This window comes from Macaca nemestrina, chromosome 16 (assembly GCF_043159975.1).
Source record: "Macaca nemestrina isolate mMacNem1 chromosome 16, mMacNem.hap1, whole genome shotgun sequence".
NCBI lineage: Eukaryota > Metazoa > Chordata > Mammalia > Primates > Cercopithecidae > Macaca > Macaca nemestrina.
Genome location: NC_092140.1, coordinates 36283902 through 36309840, shown reverse-complemented (window position 1 = coordinate 36309840; position 25939 = coordinate 36283902). Strand labels below are relative to the sequence as shown.

The 25939-nt window shown below is 40.4% G+C and overlaps 3 protein-coding genes across 18 annotated transcripts in view; 1 reads left to right on the top strand and 2 right to left on the bottom strand.

Moving 5' to 3' along the window:
• LOC105481778 (MYC binding protein 2) overlaps window positions 1-24421 on the bottom strand; it is a 285288-nt gene extending 260867 nt beyond the window's left edge. For 15 of the 16 annotated variants that reach the window (XM_071081184.1, XM_071081186.1, XM_071081190.1 and 12 more), the window contains exon 1: window positions 24112-24421. In XM_071081184.1, the coding sequence (XP_070937285.1) occupies window positions 24112-24413 (302 nt within the window). In that variant the 5' untranslated portion in view covers window positions 24414-24421. The remainder of the gene's footprint in view (window positions 1-24111) is intronic. The other variant, XM_071081197.1, reaches the window with a different exon arrangement.
• On the top strand, window positions 225-1427 carry LOC105481728 (L-lactate dehydrogenase A chain). Its single transcript, XM_011741439.3, is given in 2 exon segments — window positions 225-1287; window positions 1290-1427. Coding segments are annotated over 2 exon segments (1092 nt in total). The 5' UTR covers window positions 225-317; the 3' UTR covers window positions 1412-1427.
• Window positions 24422-24542: 121 nt separating the features above from the next.
• LOC139359086 (uncharacterized) lies at window positions 24543-24626 on the bottom strand. Its single transcript, XM_071081201.1, has one exon. It carries the CDS (start codon window positions 24624-24626, stop codon window positions 24543-24545), a length of 84 nt encoding a protein of 27 aa, XP_070937302.1.
• Window positions 24627-25939: the final 1313 nt, after the last annotated feature.

Genomic DNA, 25939 nt, shown 5'->3' with positions numbered 1-25939 from the left:
TGCTGCCTATAAATTTGACAAATAAAATGGATAAATTCCTCGAAAAAATATAACTTCTCAACATTAAACAAGGGAAAAAATGTAATGTCTGAATAGCCTTCTATATACTGGAAAAAAAAAAAAACTGGATCCCTAATCAAAACCTATCCAGAAAGAAAACGCTAGACTTGGATGGCTTTGTTGGTGAATTCTTCCAAATACTTTAAAAATTCACTAGTAGTGCTGCAGCCGCTGCCGCCGATTCGGGATCTCATTGCCGCGTGTCCCGGACGACCGCCTGACGTGCATTCCCGATTCCTTTTGGTTCCAAGTCCAATATGGCAACTCTGAAGGATCAGCTGATTCATAATCTTCTAAAGGAAGAACAGACTCCCCAGAATAAGATTACAGTTGTTGGGGTTGGTGCTGTTGGCATGGCCTGTGCCATCAGTATCTTAATGAAGGACTTGGCAGATGAACTTGCTCTTGTTGATGTCATCGAAGACAAATTGAAGGGAGAGATGATGGATCTCCAACATGGCAGCCTTTTCCTTAGAACACCAAAGATTGTCTCTGGGAAAGACTATAGTGTAACTGCAAACTCCAAGCTGGTCATTATCACGGCTGGGGCACGTCAACAAGAGGGAGAAAGCCGTCTTAATTTGGTCCAGCGTAAGGTGAACATCTTCAAATTCATCGTTCCTAATGTTGTAAAATACAGCCCGAACTCTAAGTTGCTTATTGTTTCAAATCCAGTGGATAGCTTGACCTACGTGGCTTGGAAGATAAGTGGTTTTCCCAAAAACCGTGTTATTGGAAGTGGTTGCAATGTGGATTCAGCCAGATTCCGTCACCTGATGGGGGAAAGACTGGGAGTTCACCCATTAAGCTGTCATGGGTGGGTCCTTGGGGAACATGGAGATTCCAGTGTGCCTGTATGGAGTGGAATGAATGTTGCTGGTGTCTCCCTGAAGACTCTGCACCCAGATTTAGGGACTGATAAAGATAAGGAACAATGGAAAGAGGTTCACAAGCAGGTGGTTGAGAGTGCTTATGAGGTGATCAAACTCAAAGGCTACACATCCTGGGCCATTGGACTCTCTGTAGCAGATTTGGCAGAGAGTATAATGAAGAATCTTAGGCGAGTGCACCCAGTTTCCACCATGATTAAGGGTCTCTATGGAATAAAGGATGATGTCTTCCTCAGTGTTCCTTGCATTTTGGGACAGAATGGAAACTCAGACCTTGTGAAGGTGACTCTGACTCCTGAGGAAGAGGCCCGTTTGAAGAAGAGTGCAGATACACTTTGGGGGATCCAAAAAGAGCTGCAATTTTAAAGTCTTCTGATGTCATAGCATTTCACTGTCTAGGCTACAACAGGATTCTAGTTGGAGGTTGTGCATGTTGTCCTTTTTATCTGATCTGTGATTAAAACAGTAATATTTTAAGATGGACTGGGAAAAGCATTAACTCCTGAAGTTAGAAATAGGAATGGTTTGTGAAATCCACAGCTATATCCTGATGCTAGATGGTATTAATCTTGTGTAGTCCTAAACTGGTTAGTGTGAAATAGTTCTGACGCACCACTGCCAATTCTGTACATGCTGCATTTGCCCCTTGAGCCAGGTGGATGTTTACTGTGTGTTATATAATTTCCTGGCTCCTTCACTGAACATGCCTAGTCCAACATTTTTTCCCAGTCAGTCACATCCTGGGATCCAGTGTATAAATCCAGTATCGTATGTCTTGTGCATAATTGTTCCAAAGGAGCTTATTTTGTGAACTATATATATCAGTAGTGTACATTACCATATAACATAAAAAGATCTACATATAAACAATACAACCAACTATCCAAGTGTTATACCAACTAAAAACCCCAATAAACCTTGAACAGTGAAAAAAAAAAAAAATTCACTAGTAGTTCTTTCAAACATTATCAACCTTAGACTCTTTCAGACAATATAAAAAGAAACATTTCCCAACTCATAAGACAAGCATAACTCTGATATCAAAATTTGAAGAGAACATTTCAAAATACAAGTTTCAGACCAGTATCTCCTATGAATATAGAAGCAAAAATACTGCACAGCCAAAAAGTAGAAACGACCCAAATGCTCACCAACTAATGAATGTATAAAGTGTAGAACTTCCATATAAGAGAATGTTGTTTACCCATAAAAAAAAAGAACTGAAGTACTGACTCATGCTACAACGTGGATGAACCTTGAAAACATTATGCTAAGTGAAAGAAACAACAGCAACAAAAGGTCATAAATTGTATAATTCCATTTATATGTAATGTCTAGTCAGGCAAATTCATAAAAACAGGAAGTAGTAGTTGCCAGAAACTGATAGAAAGGAGAATAGAAACTGCCTGCTAATAGCTTTGGGATTTATGGAGTGACAAAAATGTTTAGTTCTATGACTTTGAGAATATACTGGAAAGCAGTAAGTTGTACACTTTAAAAGGGTGAATTTATGGTATGTGAATTACCCCTTTTATTTTTAAAAAAGAGAGTCATTTACCTACAAATAATTTTGTCTAACAACATATGGAAAGAATACATACATAATCAACATAATTCAATATAATAAGAGAACAAAAGAAACAAAACATATGATTACTTCAACAGAAACAGGAAAAGTATTTTTAAAACTCAACAACCACTAGTGATGAAACTCCTCGATGAACCAGGAACAGATTTTACTTAATCTAATAAAGATTACCTACAAAAAACCTACTTTTAACAGTGTATTCAATTATACTGAATGTTGAAAAATTAAATATTTCCACTTAAGCATGGGGGGGAAATGCAAGGATTTGTACTATTACCACTTCTGTTAACACAATATTTAAGGTCAGTAAGTGATGCAAATGAACTAAAAGTCATAATAATTAAAAATTAAAGGTAAAGCATTTTTTTATTTGCAGATAATTGTATTTATAGAAAATACAAAATAATCCACAAATAAAGAATTAACAAGTGAATTATCAAGGTCACTGGATACAAGACTAACTTTTAAAAATCGATCTATGAAGCACCTTATGTAAACTGAAACTTTTGCACAGAAGCCAGACTCATTCTGTGTAATTAATGTAATGATACTCCCATTATGTTCAAGCATCAATGAATAAATTAGGGAGGAATAGCTGTCTCACTACTAAGTAGAAAACTTTTATTTACTTAACCTAGCCTGCTAATTAGTAATAAGAAAGAGATTTTTAACAGTTCAACTTGATTTAGGGGAAAGATGCAAATAGATGTCTTATACATAGCTTCAGTCTCTTGATCTTATTCAGAAATCTTCACGTGGGAGGAGGACTATAAAGCAAGCTACCTTGGCAATGGGCAGAGCAGCAGAAGAAAAAAGAGGGTAGGGGAACGTGGAGGGGAGCATGAGTGAGGGGAGAAGTCTCTGAAAAGTTGTGGCTATAGACTCAGCCTCATGCATATTTGTACTCTAAGTAAACATAGCCTAGGTAGGCCAGGGAAACTCAAGCCTTGAAGCAATTGTAAAACTGTAATACTTTCTAATGATAGCATGAATGACAATCTATTCATCCCAGGCCTCAGAGAACTACAAAAGGAATGAGAGCAAGCAAATAACTAGGCACACAGAGATACAAGGCACCCTGAGTGAGAACAGCAGAACAAGGCCACAGAGAGATACCCAAATAGACTTCAGATGGTGGGATTTTCTGAAAGACTGTAACAAGAATATGTTTATCAAATTTAAAGAAATAAAAGACTACTGCTAAAATATCTGCAGGGGATGGGGAACAACTGAGCACATTTGAAAAAAAATCAAACTAGACATGAAAAATAACTGACATTACAGACTCCATAGGTGGGTTTAAGTGTACAGGACACAGCTGAATAGAAAATTTAAGATCTAGAAAAGAGATCAGAAAAAAAACCTGGAATTCTTCACAGAAAGATAAAAAGGCTAAAAATATGTCCCTGAGACCTTTTCAAATCTGAAACTTCCTCCTTCCCCATCCCAAAAGAGACAGCCCTTACTCTATCCAAGTATGCACTCACTCTCATACACCAGATCCCATTTCATTCACCATCCTTGAGATTTTGCTCAACCACACATCCCTCTCTTTGTTTACCGTTCATGCTCTTTTCTGTGGTTTCTAACCTTACAGGCCTACTATCATTCTCCCATTCAAAAGGGATAAAAAGTTTAAATAATCCTCTATCCCTCTTCATCACTAAATTTCTTGAAGAAAAAAATAGTCCTGGCCTGGGCAACATAGCAAGACCCCATCTCTGTTAAAAAAAAAAAAAAAAAAAATAGCCAGACATGGTAGCATGTGCCTGTAGTCTCAGTTACTCAGATGACTGAGATGGGAAGATCACTTCGGTTCAGGAGTTAGAGTTGCACTGAGCTACAGTCATGCCACTGCACTCCAGCCTGGATGACAAAGTGAGACCCTGTCTCAAAAAAAAAAAAAAAAAAAAAAAAGCTTCACTGTGTTGAACTTTTTAACACCTTACTATCAAACTCATGCAAGTCTGTGAGACGTCTCAATATGCAAACTTTCTAGTTGCCAATTCAACTGCCCATCTTCAGTCTTTATCCTTCACATTCTCCCACATATGATAACTACCAAACAGTGCCTACTTCTTTACATCCCTGCCCCCTGTCCAACCAACCAGCTTCTAGAACCCCTATTTAGTGTTCCTTCTATCTCTGATGATGGTTCCTTCTCAGTCTTCTTTACTGGCTCCTTTTTCTTCCTTTTCCTGTCCCTTAAGTCTTTACTACATATACCACTTCTAATGTGAGCTATCTGCTCATGTTCTATATTTACTTCTATACCAATTAGTTACAAACCTTGCTCAATAAGCTATAACAACCCTAAACAATTATAGCTATTGGAGTTACTGAACATCATCAGACTGCTGGTCTAGAGCCAGTTAAGTTTTCTATCAAGGTACATCTACCATGAAAATCTAGAACCTTTCCCGCTACTTCAAAATCCTTCCCCTACTCATCAACTCAGAGCAGAGAATCTAACCATAATTGATAAAACAGAGACACAATTACAGATGCACTCCCTTTACTTTTCTTCTACCCACCTTGAAATGATCTCCACCCCAGGGCCTTACTCTATTAATTATTCCCATTCTCTCTCTCTCTTTTTTACTGTTCCTGCCCTTTTCCTTCAGTCTACTAGGTCAAGATAGGTTAAGAGTACAGAATTTAGAAACAAATGACTTGGGTTCAAACACAGGCTCTGTCATTTACCAGCACTGCGATCTTGGCAGTTACTTTAACCTCTCTGTGCCTCAGTTCTCTCATCCATGAAACAGGGTGAAAACAGTACCTCTCCCACTGGATGATGACACACTTAGAACTATGCCTGGTATTTAGTAAGTGCTAAACACATTTTTATTATTATTCCCATGCCAAATTCAAATGCCTACCTTGGTTTGGGTTTCCCCAGAAGCAGACCTCAATTCAAGAATTCAAGTGCAGTAGTTATTTTGAGAGGTGATCCCAGGAAAAACACCAGTAGGGAAAACAAGAGTAAAACAGGGAAAAGAAGGAAGTCAAGAAAGGATATATTATGAAGCCATTTACCCTGATGGGGAACTAGGGCCTGATCCAGTGGAGAACTCTGGTAGACAGCAGAAAACATGGCTCAGTTATCCCAATGCAGGTGAGACAAAGGTATTTATCTAACAACTCCCCATCCATCACTGGTGGAAAGTTTTTCTGAAGGCATTTAACTCTCTGGCATGTGTGAGTTGCCCTGCACACAGGCCAAGTGTGTTTCTTTTCAGGCAGATAGTCACAGATGTTTGCAGAAGACAGTATGCAAATGGATGCCAAAGGGATATGGCTAGGACACTAAGAACATCTGCTACAGGTATCTAATCCAAAAGATAAATTAATTATTTGTCTCCTTCCTTCAGCTACTGCTTTCCTTCTTTCCCTTTAAGCACTATTAAACACTATTTCTAAATACTACCATGTCCTGCCTCACTTTCCCACTGAAATGTGACTTCTTCTTGCCTCCTGAAAAAAGGAGGTAGAGTGAGTGGGTGTTGGTTCATTATAATTTCTTATTGCCAACTTCAAGGACCCACCTGAGACTTCAGTTTCACTGGCCTAAAGGAAAAGAGGCAGTTTGTGAGTGACAGTACGTTCACGAGGAGACTTTGAATATACTGAACATAATGTATCTGAACAGGACTGAGAGAATCCTAGCAGTAGACTTTTCAAAATACAGGCTAGAGCTTAAGAAAAGAGGTTTTACCTAAAAACCACACACCAGGAAATCAAATGCATATCTGAAATCATAAGCCTGAGATAACCAAAGAAGAAAATTCAGAGAGAAGAATCCCAAGAATGGACTCTTGAGAAACTCGCTCTTCCTCTCTTTCTATTCAGATGAAAGTCATTATTATATTTGCACTTGAGATCTAGTCACCTGCTAAATATATCATCAAATCCACTTTATTCCATCTATTCCCATTCTCTTTTCTCAGCATTTATTTTCACTTGTCAGAATTACTGCAACGGCCTCTTTAAAGGTAGCCCTGCTTTGGGGATCTGCTCCTTTTCATTCATCCTCTATAATGCTACTAGAGATTATCTTTATAAACTGAAAGTTTAACTCTTCCATTATATTACTTAAAAACCTATGATTGGCCGGGCACAGTGGCTCACGCCTGTAATCTCAGTACTTTGGGAGGTCGAGGCGGGCAAATCACGAGGTCAAAAGACGGAGACCATCCTGGTCAACATGGTGAAACCCCATCTCTACTAAAAATACAAAACTTAGCTGGGAGTGGTGGCGGGTGCCTGTAGTCCCAGCAACGCAGGAGGTGGAGGCAGAAGAATCTCTTGAACTCAGGAGGCGGAGGTTACAGTGAGCCAAGATCACCCCACTGCACTCCAGCCTGGCAACAGAGTGAGACTCTGTCTCAAAAAAAAAAAAAAGAAAACAAAAAACAAACAAACCAAAAAACCTTATGATTGTTCCATACTATTTTCAAATAAAGCAATACATGGAACATAATAACCTGGTCCTAACATATCTTTCTAGTCATATCTCCCACCTCCTCATTCTCATACACCCCGCTCCCTACATTTTAGTTATTTCCAACATTTCTGTTTTGCACTTCTTTGATTTTTATCCCTGAATTCACAATGTAGCTCCAGCAACTATTACCACCTACTCAGGGGTCAGCAAAATATAGTCTACACACCAAAAACAGCTTCCTGTCTATCTTTGTAAATAAAGTAATATCGGAACACAGCAATGCTTATCCATTTATATATATTGTCTATGGTTGCTTTCAAACTAAAGAACAGAGCTGCATAGTTGCAACAGAGACTCTATGGCCCATAAAGTCTAAGTTATTTACTATTTGGTCATATAAATATGTCATATATATGATTATAGACACATATGATATCAAACAGTATCTCATATATATATAAATATATATATATATAAAACTGGATTCCCAGAAGGAAATAAGAAATTGAGTCTGAAATAATATTTAAGGAAATAAAGACCAAAATTTGCAAGTTAAATAAAAATTAATATCACACAGATCTAAGAAACTCAGTGGATACCAAGCAGGATACACACACACACACAGACACAGACACATGCACACATACACACACACACACACACACACACACACACACACACACCCCACCCATATTTAGGTACAATACAATCAAGCTGCTAAAAATCAATAAAAAGTAAAATCTTTTTTAAAAGCTAGATAAGACAGTTCCAGTTCCAGTACATTGGCATAAACCCCAAAATAGCCTATTTTCCCCACTGTTTTCAACTACTTTGGGCAAATTTTTTAAAAAGACAGAAAAAGTACTTCAGGACTCTGAAAAACAAATAAAAGTAAATTCTGGAGGGGAGTCAAAACTTGGAAAAGTGATCCACAGAAGAGTAAATTTCCCAGTTTGGTGTTTTTCTCCTTTCACTAACAGCTTTGCCTGAAGGCCAGGAAGAGATCACTGCATTACAGGGCCACAACCCAGAAGCGAAAAGTCCAAGTTAAAACTCCTTCTGGCCAGAGGAACTGCGAAGAGAAACTGATATGATGGAAAATGTGCAGGAAGTCCTGAAAAAGAGAAGGACACAGAAAGGGATCCCCTAAACAACAAAAAACACAACATCCTCCAGGGAATTATAACAAACCCCAGAGCTTACAAAATATAACATTAACCATGTCTAAGATACAACTCCAAATTCTCACAATGCAAAAGGAAAATGTGAACAACTTCAAGGGAAGAGACAATCAAAAGATGCCAACCCTAAGACTATGCACATGTTGTAATTATCCAACAATGACTGGAAAGTAACCACTATAAATATGCTACATCGAGGAAAGACAAGGACAACTGAATGGAATGGAAAGAGGTTCTCGGCAGAGAAAGAGAAGTTTTTTTTTTTACATTTAACCAAATGTAAATGTTAAAAGTGAAATAAACAACACGTAAAAAGTTCACTGGTTGGGCTCAATAAGAAAATGGAGATGAGAGAAAAGAGTCTGTGAACCTGAATAGGTATCAATAAAAATAACCTAATCTGAAAAACAGAGAAAAAAAATTGATAGGAGGAGACTGAACAGTCAGAGTCCTGTGAAACAATCTCAAAAGTTTTATCATAATTGCCACTAGACTCTTGAAAGGTGAGAAGAAAGACACAATGGTAGAAAACATTCTAAACTCAGTGAAAGCCAAAAATTTACCGATTTGAGAAGCGCAGTACTCTCCAAAGAGAATAAACTCAAAGAAAATGACTAGACACACATTAAATTAAACTGTTGAAAACCAAAAACAAAGACAAAATTTTTGAAAGCAGCTAGAAAAAAATTACACACTACATAGAGGGGAATAAAGTTTACATTACAAAGATGTTTCACCAGAAATCAGAGAAGTGAAAAGACAGCTAAATGGCATCATTAAGGTGCTCAAGGAAGCAAGCATCTACTCAGAATTATATATCCACCTAAAATATCCTTTAGGAATGAAAGTAAAATAAACACATTCTCAAAGAAAAACAAAGAGAATGTATCCCCAGCAGACTGATCTCCTAGAAAAGCTAAGGTCAACATTAGGCTGAAAGGAAATGCTGTATCTTCAGGAAAGAAGAAAGAGCAATAGAAACAATAAATATATAGGAAAACACAAAATACTAGATTTTTCCTTTAAGCTCTAAAAAGTACACATGACTGTCAAAAACAAAAACTATAACATTGTTTGGTGAGGTTTGCAAGGTATAGTATGCATGACAACTATAAAATAAAGGTCTGTGGGGAGGAGAGAATAAAAGGATCTGTATGGTTGCAATGTTTCTGTGTTTTAAGTGAATTTGTATAATAATAACCCTAAGTAGCCTGTAAAAAGTTAGGTATGCATACTGTAATCCGTAGGGCTAAAAAAATAAATACAGAGAGATATTGCAGAAAAGACCAATAGATCAACTAAAATGAAATACTAAAAAATAATCCAAAAGAAGGCAGAAAAGGAGGAAGAAAGGAACAAAAAAAGAGAAACAGAAGATAATAAAGTGGCAGACCTATCACTGTTGATATGGTAAATATGTAAATAATCATATTAAATATTAATGATCTAAACACTCCAACTGAAAGGCAAAAATTGACAGTGGATTTCTTTTTTTAAGGGCAAGATTCTATACTAGTTGCCTAAGAGGAGGAACTTTAAATATAAAAACATAAACATCCAAACAACACTTATCTTCCAACTTTAACTGACATTTAGAGAACTTTATGTCCAAAGATGACCGAACATATTCTTTTCAAGCATATATGATACAATCACCAAGACAGAACATATCCTGGGCAATAAAACAAATCTCAATAAATGTTAAAGATCAAAATCATACAAGGTTTACATTAGAAAGTAAAAACAATAATATACTATTATGTAAGAAAACACCGTATCTGAAACTTATAATAATTTTAAACAACAAATTGGAAAATAATTTGAACTAAATGACAAATATATAGCAATCAAAATTTGTGGGATATAACTAAAGCACAGCCTAGATAAAAATTCATAGCTTTAAATACTTATATTGGAAGAAAAATTTAAAATCAATGGACTAGCATTCCACCTTAAGAAATTAGAACAAACAGCAAAGTAAACTTAAAGAAAGTAGAAAGAAATAAATTACAATGATGATGGAAAAGCCAATGAAATAGAAAACAGATCAATATAGAGAAAATGAAGAAAGCCAAAAGTTGGTTCTTTGGACCACTTACAAAGAAATGAATCTAGAAACAAACCTTACACCCTCACAAAAATTAACTCAAAATGGAAAACGGGGCCGGGCGCGGTGGCTCAAGCCTGTAATCCCAGCACTTTGGGAGGCCGAGACGGGTGGATCACGAGGTCAGGAGATCGAGACCATCCTGGCTAACACGGTGAAACCCCGTCTCTACTAAAAAAATACAAAAAATTAGCCGGGCGAGGTGGCGGGCGCCTGTAGTCGCAGCTACTCGGGAGGCTGAGGCAAGAGAATGGCATAAACCCGGGAGGCGGAGCTTGCAGTGAGCTGAGATCCGGCCACTGCACTCCAGCCTGGGCGACAGAGCGAGACTCCGTCTTAAAAAAAAAAAAAAAAAAAAAAGGAAAACGGACTTTATATGTAAAATGCAAACTATAAAGCTCTTAGAAAATAACACAGGAGGAAACCTAGATGACTTTTTAGATACAACACCAAGGTACAATCCATTAAAAAAATTAATAAGCTGAATATTAAAATTAAAAACCTCTGTTCTGCAAAAGACAATGCCAAGAGAATGAGAAGGCAAGGCACAGATTGGAAGAAAATATTTGCAAAAGACACATCTGATAAAGGACTGTTATCCAAAACACCAAGAAATTTTTTCCCCATCTCCTCAGTTATACCCTCACAGAATACCAAGAACTTTCAAAACCCTAACAATAAGAAAAGAAACAACTCAATTAAAAATGGGGCAAAGACCTTAACAGACACCTCACCGAACAAGATACATAGATGGCAAATAAGCATATGAAAAGATGTCCCACATCATATGTCATCAGAGAAATGCAAAAAAACAACAATGAAATTCTACTACATGCCTATCAGAATGGCCAAAATCCAGAACATAGACAACATCAAATGTTGGTGAGGATTTAATGCAACTCTCATTTATTGCTGGTGGAAATGAAAAATGAAACAGCCACTTTGTAAGACAGTTTGGTGATTTCCTACAAAAACTAAACGTACTCTTAGCACAGGATCCCACAATCACTCTTTTTGGTATTAACCCAAAGGAGCTGAAAACATATCCACTAGATTTAACCATTCCCCAATGTATATGTACATCAAAACATCATGCTGTACATTATCAAAACATACAATGTTACTTGTCAATTTCTAAAAAAGAAAATTTACGTCCACACAAAAACCTGCACACAGATGTTTATAGCAGCTTTATCCCTAATTGCCAAAACTTGGAAGCAACCAAATTGTCCTCCAAATTCACCAAATTGTAGGTGAGCAGATAAATAAACTGTGGTACATCTAGATGGTGGATTATTCAGCGGTAAGAAATGAGCTATCAAGCCACACACACACAAAACGAATGAACCTAAATGCACATTACTAAGTGAAGGAAACCAATCTGAAAAGGCCATATACTGTGTGATTTCAACTATATGACATTCTGGAAAAGGCAAAACCATGGAGACAGTAAATGATTACCTGGGGTTGAGTGGCAGAGAAACAGGAATAGGTGGAGCACAGATGATATTGAGGACAGTGAAAATATTCTGTATGATACTACAGTGATAAATACATGTCATCATACATTTTTCTGAACCCAAAAAATGTATAACCCCAAGAGTGAACCCTAATGTAAACTCTGGACTTGAGGGTGATTATGATGTGTCAGTGGAGGTTCAACAACAGCCACAAAAATGCCACTCTGGTGGGGGATGTTGATATGGATGAGGCTATGCATGAGTTGGGGAAAGGGATATATGGAAAATCTCTGTACCTTCTTCTCAATTTTGCTACGAACTTAAGATTACTCTTAAAAGATGTTTTAAAAAAAAAAAAAAAAGAAGAAGGGAGTTATTACCATAGATCCCACAGACCTTAAAGGATAATAAAAGAATGCTATGAATAACTTCACACTAAAAACTTCAACAACTTAGATGAAATGAATGAATTTGTCCAAAAAAAAGTTACCAAAATTGACAGGAACAACAACAGAAAATCTGAATAACCCTCTATCTGTTCAAGAAAGTGAATTTGTCAAAAGCTTCCCCAAAATAAAATTCCAGGACCAGATGGTGCCACTGGTGAATTCTATCAAACATTTAGGAAGAAATAACAACAATCTTACCCAAACGTTTTAAAAATTGAGTAGCATTGGGTAGGGTAGGATTACTATGTAACTTACTTTATGAGACGAGGATAACTAATTCTAAAGCCTGACAGAATTACCAAGAAAAAAAAAAAAAAAAGATTACAGACCAATATCCCTCATGAATACGAACCTGAAAATTCTTAGCAAAATATCAGCAAATCAAATTGAGTAATACATTCCAAATATGATGGTTTTATCTCAGGAATGCAAAGTTGATTTAACATTCAAAAATTAATTAATGTAATTCAATTTTCCTTTGTTCTTTTACTATATGATCATTTTAACAGGTGGAGGAAAAGCATTTGACAAAACTCAATACACATTTATAATTAAAAACTATCAGCAGGCTGGGAGTGATGGCTCACGCCTATAATCCCAGCACTTTCAGAGTCTGACACAGGTGGATCACTTGAGGTCAGGAGTTCAGGACCAGAGTGGCCAACATGGTGAAACCTCGTCTCTACTAAAAATACAAAAATTAGTCAGGCATGGTGGCATGTGCCTGTAATCCCAGCTACTCAGGAAGCTGAGGCAGGAGAACTGCTGGATCCTGGGAGGCAGAGGCTGCAGCGAGCCGAGATTATGCCACTGCACTCCAGCCTGGGAAACAGAGCGAAGCTCTGTCTCAAAAAATAAAATAAAATATAAAAAATAAAAACTACCAGCAAAGTAGGAATACTAGGGAATATCTTCAAATTGATAAAGACCATTGAAACACCTACAGCTAATATCATACTTAATGAGTAAAAAAACTGTAAGATTAATTTATAGTTGTTTTTCTCTCAGATTGAAAACAAGGAAGAATGAGGCTTTTCTAATTTGAATAAAGTAGGTGCTGAGGGGTAGGGAACCTAGAGATCAGAAAGAAGGACAATATGATTATTTACACAGAACATCCCAGGGAATTTACAAGACCATTAAAATTAATAAATGAGCTTAACAAGATCAGAGATACAAGGTTAACATACAAAAGCAACTGTGTTGTTATACATTCATATCAAACAACTGAAAAATAGGAAAAACTAGTTACAGTAGCACTAAAAACCATAAAATGCCCCAATCAACCAGTTCATGCAGGCTGCCCTCAAGAATGATCCATCACCTAGGGCAAGGCAGCTCTCTTCAGCCAAAGGCAATGCCCATATTGGAACTACGCAAGAGTCTGTAGCCAACCAATGTTCCCAGCAGTTGTGGAGGAATGAGCACATCAGTGCTGGGCAGGGGCTCTGAGTTCCACACTACAGGATTCACTGTATTTTGCCTATTATACGATTAGGATTCACTTGCTTCAATAAGGCATGGAAAAAGTTCCTCCAGAATTCTGGTGAGTGTCATTTCCTGGAGAAACTTTCCAGAGGAAGGAAAGTGGGTCAAACCACAGTCCCAGCCACTACAGATGGTAAAATTGATATCGACAACCCTTCTCTACTAGCCATTCTAGATTCCTTTAATCTATGGCTGGTATATCTGCTGGTCCAGGTGACTGACTTCATGGGGTGGTCATTGGGCCTTTCTCATGTCCATTTATCAGAAACACTGGACAAGGAAGTACCAAGAGACACCTATTGATCACCTGTGTGCCAAACCTCCATGCTCCATTGTGGAACACAGCCCTATCTCCTCCACATGAACAAGGACATTAACTCTGTCCAAATGTTGACTTTTTTTTTTTTTTTTGAGACGGAGTCTTGCTCTGTTGCCCAGGCTGGAGTGCAGTGGCACGATCTCAGCTCACTGCAACCTCCACATCCGAGGTTCAAGCAGTTCTCCTGCTTCAGCCTCCCAATTAGCTGGGACCACACCTGGCTAATTGTTCTGTATTTTTAGTAGAGACAGGGTCTCACCATGTTGACCAGGCTGGTTTCGAACTCCTGACCTTAAGTGATCCACTCGCCTCGGCCTCCCACAGTGCTGGGATTACAGGCGTGAGCCACCATGCCTGACCTGCTGACCTTTTTTTTTTTTTTTTTTTTTTGAGACAGAGTCTCGCTCTGTCGCCCAGGCTGGAGTGCAGTGGCCGGATCTCAGCTCACTGCAAGCTCCACCTCCCGGGTTCTGGCCATTCTCCTGCCGCAGCCTCCCGAGTAGCTGGGACTACAGGCGCCCACCACCTCGCCCGGCTAGTTTTTTGTATTTTTTAGTAGAGACGGGGTTTCACCGTGTTAGCCAGGATGGTCTGGATCTCCTGACCTCGTGATCCACCCGTCTCGGCCTCCCAGAGTGCTGGGATTGCAAGCTTGAGCCACGGCGCCCAGCCCTGGTGACTTATTTATTTAGAAAAGGAGCCCCAAATCCCAGGGGCAGCTGTAGCTTAAAACAGAACAAGATTCTCATAGCGCCCTCTGTTGGAAATGTTTCTCTTCTGAGAACCAGGATCTTTTAATCCCTAGCGATCAGAGCTATAGAGATGGCAAGCAGAAACTGCCCAGGTGAATCACAGAGTGATGCTATGCGGAGCCACTCCCACTTTCATGTGTTCTTCCTACTGGGAACACTGGAGAATGGGCACCTCACCCTTGCAGGGTATCATGCCCAAGCTCCAGGATCTCATCATCAGTTGTGCCATCAAAGGACTGTTTTACTGCTCTATCAAGTCATCAGCTTCTGGATGGTTGGTGCAAGATGGGACAAATGATTCTCCTATTCTATAAAAGTGGGTTCCGGCCAGGTGCGTTGGTTCACGCCTGTAATCCCAGCACTCTGGAAGGCCAAGGTGGCCGGATCACGAGGTCAGGAGTTCAAGACCATCCTGGCCCACATGGTGAAACCCCGTCTCTACTAAAAACACAAAAATTAGCCGGGTGTGGTGATGTGCGCCTATAGTCCCAGCTACTCAGGAGGCTGAGGTAGGACAATTGCTTGAACCCGGGAGGCAGAGGTTGCAGTCAGCTGAGATCATGCTGTTGTACTCCAGCTTGGGAAACGGAGCAAGACTCCATCTCAAAAAATAAACTAAAATAAATAAATAAGAGTGGGTTCCTTAGTCTGAAATGATCCCTGTGCTGGAAGATCAAACATCCTGCAAGCCCTCAAACAGTAGTCCTGGGTGAGACCCTGCTAGAAAGACAAATTCAGACCCAGAATATGTTTCAAATCCAATCAAAATGAATCACAGTCCTTTCCACAGGATAAGGACTGGTTGGCCTGCTTGAAGGATGATTGGTCTCTGCTGCTGTCAGGCTGGATATTCAGCAGCAGCAGTTGCTAGATCAGCAATGGTGAATGAAAATCCTTTTATTGGGCCCATGCACAGCCATCATCAGTAATTTTTCCATGCACTCACAGTCCAAAAGAAATACCAAACAGTAGTGTTTATTAAGTAGTTAGATCCAAATAATAAGAATTCATGTCCTAACAAATGAGTAGACATTTGAAAAAATAACACATATAAATTGGAAGAAATAAATAACACATATAAATTGGCAGAAAAAATATTTTTATTTCCTTCTTAAAAACTATAAATACTGGGTCGGGCGCAGTGGCTCACGCCTGTAATCCCAGCACTTCAGGAGGCTGAGGTGGGCGAGGTCAGGAATTCGAGACCAGCCTGACCAATATGGTGAAACCCTGTCTCTAGTAAAAATACAACAATTAGCTGGGTGTGGGGGGCGCATGCCTGTAATTCCAGCTACTCAGGAGGCTGAGGCAGGAGAATCACTTGAACCCGGGAGGCAGAGGTTGCAATGAGCTGAGATCGCGCCACTGCACTCCAGCCTGGGCGACAGAGCGAGACTCTTGTCTCAAAACAAATAAACAAACAACTTCAATTACTTGATATTAGGACATGTGTGCCTGTTAGACACAGAACAACTTCTCAAACTTGAAATCAGACTGAACACACCACCCTCCTTTCCTGTTCCACACTGATTTTTGTGCAGTGCTTGATCTGTATCACAACTACTAAAAATCCAACCCTGCAAAAATATGATGTCATCAAAAGGAATATAGCATGAGCTAATGTCAAAACTGTGAACTACCTCGAGCTAGTAGTTTGTGACAGATATTGCTGTGTTTCCTTTAAAATTATGAAATATCCCATGGTATTCTTATGTGTCCGTGCTAGTGCTTTAGGGTGCCTCGATGCAGTTTGGGAACGTACGTGTGTGTGTGTGTGTGTGTGTACAGTCCCTTCCTCTCTTCGCAGATCCAGCACCCCGAACTAGGTGTTCTTGTGACTTAACCCTAGTTGTTGGTTTGGTGATAGTCAGCAGGGGAGAGAGGAGGAGCTCGGGGTAAGAGGGACAGCACAGTCTTCAAGCAACTACCCTCTAGCTAGGAGAAGAAGGCCACTTCTGCAGGCTCAAAGGGCTAAGAGGAATTTGGGGTTTCAGGGTTTTCAAGTGCACTCAGATGCCCCATCCTAAGGGTCAGGATTCCTTCCCAACCAGAACACTGACCTCAGCATAGCTGAGAGAGAATTCTACCCACCCTGGCGCTCTGCTATCCTTAAAATTAAGTTTTGGGTCTAATCCTTAGATTTTTCCTCTTAGTGTATATACGTTTCTTTACATGCTGCTAAATAAATTTCCTTTTACATTTTGCCCCCAATTATCTTCCACTTTGCATCATCTTTCTCCAATCTATCAATGTTATTTACCAAAAGCCATCTGATGATTGTCCTCACAATTAATAATTTTTCTGAACTTCTCAAAAGCCTAGTGTACCCACCAACACATTACCTTCCACAGGAATATCATTCCAAGTCATCACCAGTGAAAGTTTTAACAGTTTGCATAACTACAGTGCATGCTAAGCGTTATCAGTAGTAGTTCTCCATCTAGCACCAGAATCGATTCTCATTGCCAGCCAGCCAATAATCCAGCTTCAAAATCTCACTGTAAAGTCTACTTTCTGAGACCACTCCTGGCACCAACTATTTTGGGTAGTAGGGTTCCCAGGAAACAGACTCTCAAATGCAGATGTGCACACCAGAAGTTTAATGGGGAGTGCTCTCCGAACCAAAAACTGTGGGGCAGTGAAAGATGTAAGACTGAACAGAGGAAGGAGCTGATCTGCAATGCAGTCACAGGAAGGCCTCAGCCAGACCCATGGGGGACAGACCCATGGGGGAGCTCTCTGGTGTTGGGATACACTTCAAGGTTGGCCTGTCTTACAGCAAAAGCGCCAGGCATTTATATCCCTACACTGTATAGATATTAGATGTAAACTGCCCCTGAAGAGGAGGCATGACTTTGGGGGAGGTAACTCTTGGCTCAGGGCAATGCGTGGAGTTGGACTCAGCTGCAATCAGTTTTAGCTGCCAATATTCCCAACAGCTAGGGGAACATGTGCCTGAAAGCGGGATCTGAATGGCTAACCACAGCACCTGCCACACTACCACTGGACTATTACACCAATTTGGCTAATGAGGGAAGAGAAACTACATTTCATTGACCGTCAGTGAAGGCAAACTCTTCTTTGCAGAAGAGTCCCAGCTAATAAATATAGAAGAAATAACAGAATTATTTTTTAATTCATCATTTTGCAAACCCTAATGAAATTACTGACTCAGACAAGGTTACCAAAAAATGCTAAAAGCATTAGGTAAAAGATATTCACAATGTGCTCAAGTTTTTACCCTGTGATTACTTGCTCTTTACAAATGGAAAAAAGATACATTTACAGAGATGAAATCCAGTAGGTACCATCTTACCCAAGTAATCAGATTTAACGTATTAAATAGTGAGACAACCTCACAACCTCTGGATGGGATGCAACATGCAGTACCCAGCACCATATACAATATTCTTGCTAAAACATTTCTAACCAACACCCAATAAACCCTTAAGGTCTAACTTCCACTTACAGGAAATACAGATAAAAGACAGAAAGATGAACAATACCTGGGGGCGCTGCCCTTAAGGAGCTAGATTTATATGACATTCTAGAAGGGGTAAAATGTTAGTGACAGAAAACTGATTTGCGGTGGTCAGGAACCAGGGGTAGGAGGGTCTGACGGAACTTTTTATTTGAAGTGATGGAAACAGTTTATACTTGACTATGGTGATGGTTTCAGGATTCTTCAAATGAACACTTAAAGAGGATGAATTTTATTGTATGTAAATTAAACCTCAATTAACCTAACCCCTCCTCAGAAAACCTAAATGTTTAATCTGGTTTTTGAGAAAAAAGTAAGGCTATTCTGCTGATTTTTTAAACAAATATTTTAAAGGACAAAAGTATTTTTAGATTGACATTTTTATTTTCCTCTTAAGCCCAAAGGCAAGATTTTTCTCTTCTCTTGAGTTAGGAAACTAATTCATTTCACATTCCTACTTACCAGTATACCAACAGAGCAGTTTTTCCTTAACATGTGTTTATACACATACACATTCCATTGATGTAACAGCAACATGAAGAAAATTACTACCTATGCACAAATACAAATGCACACATACAGATTCAATCCCACATTACTTCCTGACATACTCCTACAATAAATAACGTCTCTTCATAGCTTAAAACCATCAAGGGCGATCAGTGTCTACTGAATAAAATCTAACTCTTACCTTGGTCTTCAAGATGCCCCATACTAGCCAAAGCCTCCATTTCCAGAATGAATTCCACTATTGTTCTTCATGACACCTGCAATCTAGCTCTAACAGAATTTCTACTGTTATCTACATACAAACTGTGCTTTCCCGTCTCTGCCCACACTTTTGAGCCAGCTTAGAATGCCATGTCTTTGTCATAGTAGGTTATACTTTCTTGGTCATTTCATTTAACACTTCTATAAGTATCTGCCTTTGTATCTTACACTCCCAGATAAACAATAAACTCAAGTCTAGAATCTGTGTTTTATGAATTTGTGTCTTATAAATTTTTATAGGGCCAATGGTTAGTGCCAAGTAATAATCCCTGAACAAGCTGAGCATGGTGGCTCACACCCATAATCCCAGCACTTTGGGAGGCGGAGGTGGGAGGATCACTTAAGCTCAGGAGTTCAAGACCAGTCTTGACAACATGGTGAGACTCTGTGTCTACAAAAAATAAAAAAACAAGCTGGGCGTGGTGATGCATGCCTGTAGTCCCTGGAGGAAACTGAGGCAGGACGATCACTTGAGCCCAAGAGGTTAAGGCTGCAGTGAGCCACGTTCGCACCATTGCACTCCAGCCTGTCTCAAAATAAATAAAATAATCCCTGAAGTTTTGCTAAAATGACTACTTAACCTCTTACAACCAAAATCCCATGCATATGAAGGATGGACTCAAATACCATTTCTAACAAGAAAGAGATAAAGCAGCTGAAAGGACTAAGGGGGTTAAGTTTAGATTCCCCATTTTGGTCACAATCCCCTCTGTTGTTTTCAGTAACATAGTTCTTCTATGACTTCAGGACCCAGATACCCTGACTCCTCTTTATCTTCCAGTCTATCAGTTCCCTCTTGGCATCACTTTCCTTTTTACCATATGGTCAAACACTGTCCCCAAAACCTTCCTTTTATTTTTTCTTTAACCCTAAATCAACTCAACTAGGTTTTCTCCATTTCTATTTTGTGTGGAAAAACATACAGTGCCATACTGATTGGAATTTTAAATGTGATTTTAATAATTACAGGTAACATTTAATGGGCACTTACCAGGTGCAGACATAATGTCCTTTTGATAATGCTATAAAGTTACAAGTAAAGAAACAGACAAAGTCCAATTAACTTCCCCAATTTAACACAAGTAGAAAAAGGCAGACGTGGGCCGGGCGCGGTGGCTCAAGCCTGTAATCCCAGCACTTTGGGAGGCCGAGACGGGCGGATCACGAGGTCAGGAGATCGAGACCATCTTGGCTAACACGGTGAAACCCCGTCTCTACTAAAAAATACAAAAAACTAGCCGGGCGAGGTGGCGGACGCCTGTAGTCCCAGCTACTCAGGAGGCTGAGGCAGGAGAATGGTGTGAACCCAGGAGGCAGAGCTTGCAGTGAGCTGAGATCTGGCCACTGCACTCCAGCCTGGGCGACAGAGCAAGACTCCGTCTCAAAAAAAAAAAAAAAAGAAAGAAAAAGGCAGACGTGGCATTTGAAGGGAGTCTACCTCCAGAGCTCTAACATTTAGCCACTGTGCTATGGTGCCTCCCAAGTGCATGGCTATACCGCCATTCACATTCAGAACAGATCAAACATTCCTTTATACATTTTCTGTCCAACCCCTTTTCCCCAAGAGAATGTTCCGATTTTGATTGGCCTCATTCATCCAAAAATATATCTATTCAGTCACGGGATAAATGAAAGAGTTATTCCCACATTCTACACAGTCATTGAGACCAAAAATAAAAGAGTAAGACATGATCCTTGCCTTCTCTTCAAGTCCCCAAAACCCTCACTCTCAGCAAAAAAAAAAAAAAAAATACACAGTAACTAATATTTCATAGCACTCAACATGCCAAGCACATACATTGATTTAATCTACAAAACAATTCACGTATTATGATCCCCATTCTACATATTTAAAAAACTGAGGCATAGAAGTTAAGTAACATACTCAAGGTTACACAGCTAGCAAATGACAAAACCAGGATGCAAAACCAGTCTAGCTTCTGTGTCCAAGCTCTTAACCACTTTGCTAGACTGTCATCAAAGTCACTGAGTCCATTAGGTTTGAAACTCTCAACTTCTCAACTGTACACCTAAAGCAAAGAGTAATTCATTCATTCAACATTGACTGATAACTCACTCATCAAGTTGTTGTTCCTTGAACACAGGCTTGTTCCCATAAGGCCTTTATAAATTCCCAGAACATTCTTCCTCTACATCTGCCTCCTCATCATTGCAATTCAATTTAAATGCCAACTCTCAGAGAGACATTTCCTGACCATGTTACCTAAAATAGCCCCACTACAAATTGCCCTATCACCTGAAATAGGTTTTATTGGCTTCACAGTCTCTTAATACTAAGTGAAATTATGAGTTGTCTATTTCTCGCATTGGAGTGGATTTTTCAAGACAGCAGAGACCTTGTCTATCTTGCTCACCGCTACATCTTCAGCACCTGCAATAGTGCCTGGCACAGAGCAGGCACTTGATGTTTACAGAACTCATGCCAAAAAATGTGCTAGACATTGGGATTTTCAAAACGAACAGGATATGATTCCTATCCTCAATAAACTCCCAGTCTTTGTATTTACAAGTACTTACCTCCACTCCTTCTATATTAACTGCTCCTTTTTTCAATGGCTAACCTCCCCACCTGCCACCTTTACTCTGTCCCTGAGATCCCTTTGACCTTTTCCTATCAATTATCCCCTCTCACTTCTTCACTCTGTCTCTCCATTTAGCCTCCCACATTTGCATATCCCACCCAACCTCCTATATTTGAATATCCTTCCGTCAACTTTGAAATCCCCTTGAGTTACCAAAAACACATTCCATTCACTCCTCACCACATCCCTCTATTCTCACCACTTCCTCAAAAGTTATCAATCACCTGAACACTGTTCTCACTTTCTTCAACATTTACCACTTCTGAGAATTTTCAATCCACTCTCCTAGAGCCACAGAGGCTACTGTCTCATGATTTTCTTCTTAATTTTGATTCTGTTTCCTTCACTGTCTCCTTTCTCTCACACTTTTAAACCTGATGCTCACTAGAGCGTCATTCTCTATTCTTCCTCCATTCAGTCTAAATGATCTCATCTTCTCCTCTAACTCAACTAGTGTCCCTATACAAATAATTCTATCATTCATTCAGAGTTGAAACCCCAGTTCTACTTTCCCCAACATCTTTAATAAGAAATGTGATTTAATTCTTAATCAAATCATCAATAGAGTAGTTGCAGGCTACTTTTTGTAATAAAATAATGTGCACTTTAATAAACAATAATGTGTTGAACAAGCATTAGCAGGCAATATCATAATGTAAGGCTGATTTCCATAAGTAGTTCTTGAAATACTTGAACTAATTCATTACTTTTCATTGACAGCTTGTACAAAAATGGACCAAAGGCTAAAAATTCATTCACAAATATTATGTGATTAATCTATGTTAATTTTGTCTAAAACTGTTAATATAGTTCTAGATACACAGAAATCATATTACACTAGTAGTAGAAAGTCAAAACAGGAATATACCAGTCACAAATTATTAAGTAAGTCTGGAAACCATACGCAAAATAAATCTAAATTCTTTAAGAGGAGTTTGTAAAGATGTTCCTGCGGTGCCATAATTTAGAGATCTACAGATCAAAATTATACCTAATTATCAGAGCAAATTGTCTCATGTGGTTTTGTGCTATTTTCAAAAACATTAGCAAAAACAAACTTGCACCATTCTGGCCTTCAGTTCAGATAGCAAAAAGTAGTTACATACGTTTACATCCATATGGTAAAACTACTCCTGTGCCCAATCCTGTAAACAATCACAGACATGAAAAGACTGGTTAACCTAGAAAAAGCGTGAACAAAGCTCCATCTTTACAACTCTCTCCAACAGATAAGCCATAATACATAGTGATAAACTACAAATACCTGACTTACTGCCTCCTCCCTTTCATAATGGCAGAAAAAGACATCTAACAATTGCCTAATAAGTTGCACATTCAAAAAATAACAGTAAACTCTTTAACTCATTTTGACAGTTTCCTACTATGTTTTCCCCATGTACTGCAAGAAGCTGTGGGAAAAAAAGATGAAGCCAACTCCCAATTACCACTGTCAAAGCTGGTGAAACAAGTCAGTCACCATCCTGCAGGGTATGCGGCATGCAAGGGCATGGAAAAGAAAACAATAGGAGAGTCCTCAGCAAAAAAAAAAAAAAAGCACCCACATTTTAACAAAAAGAAAATGAAACTAACTGAACATCTACATCAAGGAAGCTGAAGGTGTAGTGAGCCTAAGTAAAAGGGAGAGATCTACGCGCTATTCAGATTTTCTAGCTAGTGGCCGTTGAACGCTGTACCAGCTGTCATATTCTGAAGTTCTGCAGTTTTCCCCTTTTCCCTACAAAACCCTCTCTACTCTAAAGCCCGTAAGTAACAGAGGAAATCGAACAGAGGATGAAGAGAAATGGCCGATGGGACATCAGATCACAAGAGTAACTGCAACCTCATTTCGAGAAGACCAAACGGCCCCGTTATCAAAGTACAGCTCTAAAAATCTCTATCAGACACCCTTCGCATCTACATAGATCTCCGTCTTCTGCGTCTCTTATCCATAAATCTTTTCAAACCAGACCTCACGCCTATCCCTCGGGCCTGCCTATCCAAAACTCAACCAATGTATACCATGACTCGTGAAAGGCAGATTGAAGGGAGGTGGAAAGGGCTGGAAGGAATGTCATGGGAGAGGGGGCACGTGCGAATAACATTGCGGCAGAGACACTGAAAATGCCACTTCCTTTGCCACTCTTGCCATTCTCTTCGTGTATCATCCTCTTACCCTCTCTACCCATGCCACCTCCTACCTCAATGATACACACACGTGTCACAGCCGACCAGCACCATCGCCTTTTCCAGGATCACAGGCTCCCCTGCCACTCCTCACTATCCCCCACATAGGCGCGCGCGCGCGCGCGCACACACACACACACACACACACACACACACACTTAGAGCAGAAACTGCAGCCACCGCACCCTCCTATCTCGATAAGCGCTCCTACCAGCCGACATCCAGAGCGGGTTGAAAGCTCAGTAAATGCGCAGGTACACACACGCACGCACACACACACGCGGGTGCACGCGCGGCATGGGGAGCAAGGAAAGGCACCCTGGGGACGCACCTGGAGGCTGGGTGTCCAGCGCTGCCGCCCCCCTGGTCCCTGTCATTGAGCGCAGCTGTATAAATCCTCCGGTAGCGGTCGGCCAGGGCCCGGCCTGACAGCAGCAGCTGGTAGTGACCCCGGGAGTCCGCAGCGGGTAGCCCCAACCCCAGCCCTGCAGCAGCCACGGAGCCGTCGGGAACCGGCATGAACAGCGCCCCCGGCGCCGGGGAGGAAGAGAAGGTGGCGGCTGGGTAGAATCCGTCCCCGCCGAGCCCCGAGGAGGCGGCGGCGGGGGAGGCAGTCGCTGCGCACATCATCATCCTCGCCGCCGCCGCCGCCGCCGCCGCCTCGTCCCCGCGGGCCGGGCGGGCAGACACGCGCGCGCACACACAGCCCTTTTCCAACGACGACGGCTCCGGCGGCGGCCTCTGGCTCCCGCAGCAGGGAGACTACAAAGACAGCGACCTTCTTCTCCTCCTCCTTCTTCTCCTCCTCCCCCCCGCGCCGCCCTCGCCGCTACTGGGGCCGCTCATCTAACCCCGCCACCCCGGGAGTGTGAGGAGGAGGCGGTGCCGCCACTGCCGCCGCCACCACCGCTACCACCGCTACCACCGCCGGGGCTACCCGCAATGGGAAGCTGCCGGCCTCACAGAGCATGCGCCACTCCTCGCACATGCTCAGTAACTGCAGCCCCTTTTCCTCCCCACCCCCTCTCCGCCACCACTCCCTCCGCCTCGGGGCTTTGGGTTTGGGGCGGTTGGGTGGTGCGGAATCCGAAGCAATCCACTTCTCCGGGTTTTACTGGCAGCTTAAGGAAGAGTAAGGAAAGTGCCGGGGAGGCTATCAGCTGCTGGCGTCTGACTTCAGGTTCCCTCCAGGTGGAAGAACAAGGACCAGAAAGCAAGAGGGAACGTGCCCATCGACCAAGGAGGAGTGGCACGCACTCCTGCTACCTCCTCCCCAAGGCTCTGCTGCCAACAGGAAGATTTCCTGTGCACTGTGCTGGTTAATTCAGAGTTTAAGGCAGAGAAAACCATCCCAATTAGAAGTGCCTTTAGAGATCTTATTTTAGATGGTTTCTGTCATTAGGATTTAAGCTTGTTTAACATAGCTTTTACTTACAAAGAAAGGTAGTAATCTAGCACATTCTTTTGTGTGTGAAAGTAGAATTAACAGATAGGCTAGTATTTATAAGCCAGAATCATTCCCAAATTCTTCTTCTCAACAGAGCAATAATATTTTTTAAATTACTCTTTTTGTTGACTCCTCACTCACCTAAGAGTGCACTTTTATCTCTTGGCAGTGGCCATTTACTTGTTTATTTTTTTCTGCCCAAACTTACATTTTTAAAGATAATTCTTGAATGTAATCTGAAACAATAATTGTGACTGAGACTGTATAGCATCTGAAAATGTCAGATCCCTCACAGATCTTAGTATCTATAAAGGAACATGTGCTCAGTCCTTTGTTCCAAACTAACCTATGAACCCCGTCTAAGTATATGCTCTAGAAATATACGTGCCAATGCACCTTGATTCCTACTACCTTTTTATCCTTTGACTCTCAATTAGTTGCCTAATTTATAGTCCTGACAAAATAATTTATAAGTTCTATCATCCCCGTACTGTATCTTTCATCTATGTACTAGTTCTTATATCTGTGCCTCTTCTTTGGATGGCCTTCTCTTAAAAAAAAAATTTAAAAAAATCCTCCTTAGTGTTTGAGAAGTGCAAACAACAGGGAATAAGAAAGTAAAGTAATTCGAGTTTTAGGGTTGAAGGTTGCTGAAAGCAATGCATTTTTTCTGAAGCTTTAAATAATAGATGGATTTCATTTAAATTTTTTT